Source organism: Seriola aureovittata, chromosome 13 (assembly GCF_021018895.1).
Source record: "Seriola aureovittata isolate HTS-2021-v1 ecotype China chromosome 13, ASM2101889v1, whole genome shotgun sequence".
Classification (NCBI taxonomy): Eukaryota; Metazoa; Chordata; class Actinopteri; order Carangiformes; family Carangidae; genus Seriola; species Seriola aureovittata.
The window spans coordinates 3,677,628-3,687,654 of NC_079376.1; the positions used below are offsets into that span (position 1 = coordinate 3,677,628).

Sequence of the window (10,027 nt, forward strand, 5' to 3'; positions counted from 1 at the left end):
TAGTTATTGAGTCTTAATCCCCCCAGAAGAAGAAATGTGACCAACATGAATGAATTGTAAAGGCTCTGAGCTTTGTGTTTTTGTCTGGGCGCCGTCAGTCAGATCTGATCAATGGGCTCCCACACGGTCCTGATGAAGCATATGAGCTGAGTGTTTCAATATTAATGAATAAGAGCTGGTGTTTTTTTCTTCAACTTTAACTTTGCTGCTTATTTAGTCATGAGTATTTAATCTGAGAAAAACAGTTCAGGGGCTTCAAAGCCTGACCAAGGGACAGGAAATGAATCAGCAACAATTATGCTAATCACTAATCATATACGCATAAACCCTGAATTCATCTATATGTTTTTTTGTAAGGATGGAAAACCAGATCTCAGCAGGTATTCTTACGTAACGTTGTTAAGAAAGAGGAAATTGCACATAATGGGGCCGTCCGCCAACACACCCGGGCGTAGAGCAACACAGTGGTGTGTTTTTCCCTTTTGTATTACATACACAGCGTCCCGCAACAAATGAAACAGTCATGCAGCTGCTGGTCTGTGTGCGACCCGCTGCTGTATCTCGTTAAAACATCACAGGAGGTTCTTCTCGTCATAGAAGTTGGAATTAACTGAGAGGTTGAGCGTAAAACCATTAAATTTAGACATAAAACAGAGACTCGTCAGACCGTCTGCAGCCTCTTGTGTCGGTGCTGAAAACACCAGTCCGTCCATGTCCAAACAAACTCAAGTTAAAAAATAAAAATGTATTTGTGAGTAAGCAGTTCCACCTGTGGTGACTGTGGAAGAAGAAGTTTCTCTGTACAACATACATATACATACACATGAGCTCTGCTGTGAGCAGGCACAGTGATACAGAAACACTCACAATATCCATGTGTCCTGATAGAAGAGGGAGCAGCCTACTTAAGATTTTAATGCATCAACCGCTTCACGTTCTAATGGAGCAGAGACGGGGACGTCGGGGCAAGGCTGCGTTCAAGAGCATCTATCTGACAGACCTTGATATGTGAATCACATAACGAGTGCTTTGAAGATGAAGGCGAACCTTCTGTAGCCATTTCACTCAGCTGCACTCCCGAGTTCGCCCCCTTTTTTTTTTTCTTTTTTCTTACAATTATTGCTCAGGTATAATTAATTATTGAGGAGCAAACTAACTAAAAAAAATAGGTTTGTTCAAAATTCTCACAAAACCTGTAAGATGTCTGTCCTCCTGAGCCGATGGTCCCTACACAAGTTCATCCAGGTCACGACCTCCAGAGGACGAGTCACTCATTCATTCAGAGCTGCTGAAATGACCCTCCATCTCTAAAGAAGCTTAGTAACGCTCTGTAGTCAGAGTCACTGAAGACACTTCTATACATCTTTCCTGTAATCTCTAGAATTACTCTCCAGGTAAAACAGAACAGAAATAAACATCCAGAAACTAAACAGGTCAAAGAAAAGTGACAGATTTTGTTGCGATGCGTTGAAGCTGGCTGCGTCTCGTCCTCACGCAGAGCTCCACTTTGAACTGACGAGACCAGAAACCTAAGCGCGTGGTTTTATAAGAAACACACCATCAGTGGCCATTATAACTCGGCTTCCCATCAGGCCAAGAAACAGCTCGTCACCACTGATTTTTCTAACAGGATAAACATCCGCATGTTTGACGAACTCGCCAACCAAAGCAAAAACTGTAAGGAGCTTCTGGCTGGTTTACTCAGGCTGATCCCTCCTCCTGCTCCACAGCTGGCTGCGAGAACAACATCTGTGTTGCTAAGAAAAATAAGAAACTACAAACTGTAACGTCCTCACGCCGCAGTTTCTTCTGCTCCAAACTCGCTAATATGGCACTTGAAAATCAGTTCAAATCAGTCTGGATTGTTGCTAAGAGATCTGTACAATTATATTAAAAAAAGGTTTTACTTTCTCGATATCACAAGTTTGATCAAGACTATCTAAATCTCACTGTGCAACTGCCGTCTAGCAAAACGTCACTGTGATGAAATCAGGGTTGGTTCTTTGACTTTTGGACAAGCACAATAATGCAACACTGAAAGCTCCACAGTGATCTAGATTAACTGAGCTGACTGTCCTCTGGCCTCGCAGAAGAAGATCAATATATCTGGTGGCAGAAATGGACACATACAGTAGCTGTACCATGTTTCGTCATCAGTGTCAGGAGGAAGAAGAAGAAGAAGAAAAAAACAAAAAAAAAACATTGTCGTGTGCCTTGGTCGTCACCGCAACAACTCTGATTTCCCTAACATCATTCGTTCCCTGTTTCATATTCAGTTTTGAGTCATGAGATGTCCCCGCAACGAGCACCAGTCTGGTCCGCGAGGTCCATCAGCAGACAAGCAATAAGACATTTAAATCCACAATGTTTGAAGTCTCTGTTTCTGCTTCTTTCCCCTGTACACCCGTCTTCACTCCGTCCTGAGCCGCGGGGTCTAATGGTGGTGACCGACTGACAGCACCAGAGGGATGAGGCAGCCCAGCACCAGCGCTCCCACTTCCACCTTGCTCAGTCCTTTCCCTCCGTTCCCTCCCGCCGGAGCGTGGCTGTGGCCGCCGCCGCCCACCTCAGGGAGGACGTGGACGGTGGCCACGTAGAGGAAGGTGCCGGCGGAGAACAGCATGGCGACACCTGTGGCGTTGATGTCTGACAGGGCCTCTTTGCTGCTCTGAGGGGAGAAGAAACATTTCCTCTCAGCTGGATCACATACTGATGAAATCCATTTATCGTTATCACAGTTATTTAATTTCTTATTGCTAATGAAATTTAATCTTATCTCAAACATGTCTTGTCTGAAGTCTTACCATCCACACTGGTGTTCCAAGACAAAGCCCTGACTCACATTTGTGTAATACAGTGTAAGAAGATGACAGCTGCTCGAGCTCAGGCTGGGTCATTTCAGAGTAAAATTTAAGACACATGACTGACAAGAAATAATCCTCTAGGAGAGGAGAGAGAAATAAATGTGATAACTTATATTTCATAGATTGTAATATTTACCTGACTGAGGCCTAAAAACGTGAGCATGGCGAGGACGGGTGCTGCCAGGGCGAAGACCAGGAGATGTTTGCGGATGCGGTTCCTCTCAAGACCAGCATGCATCAGGAAAGAGACCAGGCCAAACGCTGCTGGGGCCTGCAGACGACAAGGTTCACATAGATTCACATCCATAATGCACTGCTGCTTATTGAATGACTGGCAGATTATTTTATCACTTAATCATTTGGTCTATAAAACAATGAAAAGTGCCCATCACGAATTCCTAAATGGCTTTTTTAAACTCAGCTAATTCTCACATGTGCATTAATTTGTACATACACATCCCATAAATCTAAACTATGAACATGATATGAAGCATTATTACCTTGTGCAGCATGATGGCTACAAAGACAATGAGCTGAACGCTGGTCTGAGAGGTAGAGGCAGCAGCTCCGAGCGCCACTCCATCAGCTGAGACAAAGAGGACGTTCATGACAACAGCATTAACAAAGTATTGATTATAATAAAGTCAGTGAATATCTGAGTTGTCTGATCACATTTGCATTTTGTTGGAGTAAAGTAGTGAGAAGAACATTCTCTGGCTACATCCACACGACTATGTTTTCATTTCAAAATAGATGCGTTTTAAAAGGAAAACGTAGCAGTGTGGACGTGGCCTTTATCACAGCACCAGTGTTGACAGTTACACTGATGAGATCTTGTACCATCAGGAGACCTGAGACCTACCTGCAGCGTGGACCACCAGACCCAGGGTGGTGGTGATTTTTGAAGAGGTGACTCTCGCTGACTCTGGATCTAAACCAGACACAAAAAAACTGTCTGAAAATATTTGCAATGACCATTTTTATATGTTTAACAAATATATAAAAGCAGAACAAAGCAATAATTATAGATTGAATCTGAATCTGGATAAGAATCGCGTGGTGTCGCATGTTGGCACGCATTAGCTGCTCAAACAAAAGCTCTGGGCTGGTTCTGTGCTGACTGTGCTGAGTGTGTGGGTGGATTGGGTGTAATTCAACAAAATGATTGTCTTCTGGAGAATATTATTGACAAAGCTGCTGTCACCAAGCCACGTTTTCCCAGAACTCATTCCAGACCTGCGAACTGTGAATTTTAAAAAGGAGCGAGTCCTGTGGATGCTTTCATCTTGTAACACTGACCTTCAGTGTTGTGCACATGAGAACTTCCTATCTGGTCCACCAGCAGCATGAAGACGAAGCCCAGGACCAGAGACACTCCGATGCAGGCGTGAAGCTGCTCGTGGCTGTGTTCATGTTTCCCACCGGCACCGAGGGCCACTTCTGCTTCAGCCTTCGTCTCGGACACCTCCACAACTCCAACCTGGCCCTGACTGTGGCTTCCACCTGCACGCACGCACGCACGCACGCACACACACACACACACACACACACACACACACACACACACACACACACACACACACACACACACACACACACACACACACACGTAGGTCAGGAGAGAACAGACAGAGGCGGATGGACTGTTCAACAACACAGTTAGCTTAATGTATCAAGAACAGAGTGACGCTGCTGAGCAGAGAGACCGTCACAAACCCATGTAGCATTCCTCATGCGTTGTACACAGCATGTTACATAACATCAGCCGGTTGTACTTTACCTCTCACAGAACTTTGCTCTGTTTGAATATGATTCAAACTGTACACAGGCAAGTATTTATGTCTTTACACTAACAGAGCATTTTTATTACTAGTACTGGGTATTAGTCTCCCTTTGCTTGGCTTGACTATGTCCATGTTGACATGATTGCATCACATTCTTCAGGTTTGTTTCATGACCTGTATCCGCATGATCTTATGCATTGCACTGCTGCAACACGATGGGCTGATTGGATAATTGCGTAACAAAGCAGGTGCACAGGTGTTCCTAATTAATCGCTCAGTGTGTGCAAAGGCTCTACTCTTAGTTTTCTGCCAGTGTCTTTCTGGCCTGTGGCACTCCTGACAAAGAGCATCCGGTCACATACAGAACATTTCAATTAAATGGTCTGAGTCTTCACCCTGAGGCCAATAGGACACCCATCATCAAATTAGTTTAAACACAGGACAAGAACCACAAACTGTAAGTACAAACTTTTCCAGGTAACTTGTAGAGTAATCGAACGAGCTGACACTAAGAGCTGTGTTCAAGATCACCCTTCAGTGTCACTGTGGCATTAGTTATGATAGAAATACACTCGGGAACCACGTGACTGAAGTCTACCTTCAAGGATTTCCTCATACAGTGCGTGGACCCCTTCAGGAATGATAACAGCAAGTGCAGTTCCACAGAGCAGCCCGGCTCCCAGCACAGTGATCAGCTTCAGCTTCTCCTGGAGAAACAAAGAGAAACAAATCTCAAGCATAAGACGGTCTCACTGATTGTTTGTTTTGTCCTATAAAACACAGGTCGCCGCCTGATAACATTACACAGCTCATGATACAATCAATACCTCTGATCAAAAGGCACTGACGGGTGAACTATCACTTTGGGAATGTGACTGTTGAGAAAGTTAGCTTAGCAGTGCAAGCTTTCAGGAAGCACTCGCGTGTTAGAAACTCACCTCTGAAAAGTTGACTGCTAAAGGAATTGTCCCGGCCACATAACATCCCACCAGCATCGCAAGAGAGAGCAGGCTGATCGAGCTAAAATCGTCCATGGCTGCACTTTTCTTTTCGGCTAATCTCCTGCTAAAATACACCTACACTTTTAACACGGACTCTTATTCGTGCTCGTCGAGTTAAACAGCATGCCCCGTACAGTGGCCGTTAGTTAACGACCGTTGTTAGTTTAGTTCAGCCTCCTGCCGAACATCCACGTTAACTAAACAGAGACGATACAGCCTCTGGCCTCGATACCGTTAGCGAAGCTAAGCTAACTAGCTTCGGTAATTTTTCCGGCTCTCAAATCTTAACAATGAAGAACCCTGACACGTTAACCTTCACCTGCAAACAGCCGATAACCCGCATCGTTTCTTCAAGATTCAGCTGTCAACAACATAATATTGCAACTTCCCGACTAGGTTAGCAGCTCACAGAGTGGCTAACTGATCATCTTCTTGTTTGGTGCCGATAAAAATACTTCCGGGTCACAGTTCATCCCGTCAGCCAGCTGCCACGTCTCCGCGAGACCCGCTGGAAGAAGAAGAGGAGGAGGAGGAGGAGGATGATGATGAGGTGTCCCTTCATTGAAATTGCATTTGTTCTTTTATTTAAGAACTGATATGTCCAATGTTTATAAAATTTAAAAACAAACGGGTAACAAATAATAATATATTTTTGAAATTCACCACATCAAATTCGAAGTTGTAGGTTTGCATATGGACGGTGGGGACATGTCCCTACTAATACTTTGAGAGGACAGAATTGTCCCTGCCTATATTTGAGTGAACTCGTTCGCACTATGTCTGGATTAAATTCATATTAGATCATTCCGATGTGATCTCCAAGAGGTTATGTCTCCAAGAGGAACCGATTTAAGCTTGCTAACTCTTGATTGGCTGAAAGTTTAATTACTCCCGAAAAATCCCATGAGAATGTTGCCATGAATACTATGATTTTATTATGCCTTACTATAACATGATTTTATTTATGGGACGACACAGTGGTAAAGTGGTTAGAACTGTCGCCTCACAATGAGAAGCTTCGAACCCTGGACCTGGGGCCTTTTTGTGTGGCATTTGCATGTTCTCCCTTTGCCTGCTCCGAGTTCGCTCTGGCTTCCTCCAACAGTCCAAAGACATGCACATTAGTTTATTTGGCGACTATAATGCTATAATAAAATATATAATACTACTATACTATGACTTTTTACGCCTCACTGTCACAGCCTCTCTGTGACTGCAGGAGTTTCCCAGTGTTTCCCGTGTTTATTTTCCCTGTCTGTCTTCCCCTGTGTTTCTTCCCCCTTGTCTACGTGTGTGCTTCCTAGCAAGGGAGTGACAGCACTGGGTACCTGGCTCACCTGTGTGTAATTAGAACCCAAGCTCTCCACTCACTGGCCGGACTTTAATTACTGGTTGTTTCTGTGTCTGAATCTGCACTGGGGTCCAAACAGCATTTTAACCAGAACGTGACGCCTTACCATACTATGACTTTTTATTCCTTATTTATACTGTGATGTTTTCATGCCTTACCATGACTTTTTTTTCCCTATTTAATAACATACTAAATTATGACGTTTTCATGCCAAACTATGCTATGAAGATTTTTGACGTTTTCATGCCTTACTTTAATATAACATTCTAATCACTGTTCACGCCTTAATATACTCTGACGTTTTTCTTACCTTTCATGCTTTAATATACTATGATGTTTTTATGAGGTTTTATGCCTTGCTATACTATGAGTTTTTTTTTGCCATGCTATACTATGATGTTACATACTATTTTATAACATACTATTCTATGAAGTTTTTTGCTGTTTTTATGACATACTATACTATGACGTTTTAATACCTTATTTACTATGCCATTTTTTGCTGTTTTTATACCTTACTATACTATGAGGTTTTTATGACTTTTTATGTCTTACTATACTTTGATGTTTTTTGCTGTTTTTATGACATACTACAATATGACGTTTTCATGCCATACTGTACTATGATGTTTTTATGCCTTATTTACCATGATGGTTTTATGACATAATATATTATGAAATTTTTTGTTTTTATGCCTTACTATACTATGAGGTTTTTATGACTTTTTATGCCATACTTTACTATGACATTCTTATGACTGTTCATGCTTTAATATACTATGATGTTTTTATGACGTTATATGCCTTACTGTACCATGACAGTTTTACTCCTTGTTATACTATGACTTTTTATGCGTCACTGTCACAGCCCCTCTCTGACTGCAGCAGTTTTCCAATGTTCCGCCTTGTGTGTGCGTTGAAGCAGGGGCGTTGTCCAGCACTGGGTACCTCGCTCACCTGTTCCTCAACCTCCACTCTCCTTCTGCAACAACCCGGATCCTTCACCCCCCAACATTCCCCCAAAACTCTGTCCCTCACTCATTGAACAGTTGCCATTAAAGAACTGTTACCACACTGGTTGTTTCTGTGTCTGAATCGTTTTCATGCCTTACATTTTACATCTTACATTTCTATGCCATACTATACTATTCGTTTTTTGCTGTTTTTATGACATAATATACCATGACATTTTTATGACTTATGTCTTTCTATACTATGACATTCTTATAACTGTTCATGCCTTATATACTCTGACATTTTACTCTGACATTTTTCTACCCGGGTCCTTCGCCCCCCCCCAACATTCCCCCTAAACTCTATCCCTCACTCATTGAACAGTTGCCATTAAAGAACTTTTGCCACATTGTGTCTGTATCTCAATTGTTTTTTTGCCTTACTATACTATGACCTTTTTTGATATTTTTACGACATACTGTACTATGAAGTTTTCATGCCTTACTATAGTATGACGTTTTTGTGCCATACTATACTGTTTTTGATCTTTTAACGCCATACTGTACTATGACGTTTTCATTCCTTACTATACTATGACGTTTTTATGACATACTATACAATGACGTTTTTTGAAGTTTTTATGACATACTATGAATTGACGTCTTTTGAAGTTTTTATGACATGCTATACTATGACGTTTTTATGACATACTTTACTATGATGTCATTTGATGTTTTTATGACATACTATACCATGACATTTTTTGATGTTTTTATGACATACCATATAATGTTTTTTGCTGATTTTACGACATACTATACTATGACGTTTTTAAGACATAATATACTATAACGTTTTTTGAAGTTTTTATGACATACTATACGATGACGTTTTCATGCCTTACTATACTGTGACAATTGTATGACATACTATACTATGAGGTTTTTTGAAGTTTTAATAACATACTAGACTATGGCATTTTTATGCCATAATATGCTATGACGTTTTTTGACGTTTTTATGACACAGTATACTATGACGTTTTTTGACGTTTTATGACACAGTATACTATGACGTTTTTTGCTGATTTTATGCCATACTATCCTATGACGTTTTTTGACGTTTTCATGCCATACTATCCTATGACGTTTTTTGACGTTTTCATGCCATACTATCCTATGACGTTTTTTGCTAATTTTACGACATACTATACTATGACGTTTTTTGCTGATTTTACGACATACTATCCTATGACGTTTTTTGACGTTTTCATGCCATACTATACTATGACGTTTTTTGCTGATTTTATGCCATACTATCCTATGACGTTTTTTGACGTTTTCATGCCATACTATCCTATGACGTTTTTTGACGTTTTCATGCCATACTATCCTATGACGTTTTTTGCTGATTTTACGACATACTATCCTATGACGTTTTTTGACGTTTTCATGCCATACTATACTATGACGTTTTATGCCATACTATCCTATGACGTTTTTTGACGTTTTCATGCCATACTATACTATGACGTTTTATGCCATACTATCCTATGACGTTTTTTGACGTTTTCATGCCATACTATCCTATGACGTTTTTTGCTAATTTTACGACATACTATACTATGAAGTTTTTTGCTGATTTTACGACATACTATCCCGTGACGTTTTTTGACGTTTTTATTACATGCTATACTATGACGTTTTATGCCATACTATACTATGACATTTTTAAGACATAATATACTATAACGTTTTTTGAAGTTTTAACAACATACTAGACTGTCATTTTCATGCCATAATATGCTATGACGTTTTTTTACGTTTTATGACACAGTATACTATGACGTTTTTTGCTGATTTTACGACATAAATATACTATGACGTTTTTTGATGTTTTTATTACATACTATACTATGACGTTTTATGACACAGTATACTATGATGTTTTTTGCTGATTTTACGACATACTATACTATGACGTTTTTTGCTGATTTTATTACATACTATACTATGACGTTTTATGACACAGTATACTATGATGTTTTTTGCTGATTTTACGACATACTATACTA

The 10,027-nt window shown here is 40.7% G+C and overlaps 1 protein-coding gene across 1 annotated transcript; it reads right to left on the reverse strand.

The window, feature by feature from the left end:
* Positions 1 to 725: 725 nt before the first annotated feature.
* slc39a9 (solute carrier family 39 member 9) lies at positions 726 to 6,085 on the reverse strand. Its single transcript, XM_056393812.1, has 7 exons — positions 5,587 to 6,085; positions 5,247 to 5,355; positions 4,164 to 4,367; positions 3,727 to 3,795; positions 3,365 to 3,450; positions 3,001 to 3,135; positions 726 to 2,668 (listed from the first exon to the last, which is right to left on the reverse strand). Exons 1-7 carry the CDS (start codon positions 5,680 to 5,682, stop codon positions 2,435 to 2,437), a joined length of 933 nt encoding a protein of 310 aa, XP_056249787.1. The 5' UTR covers positions 5,683 to 6,085; the 3' UTR covers positions 726 to 2,434.
* Positions 6,086 to 10,027: the final 3,942 nt, after the last annotated feature.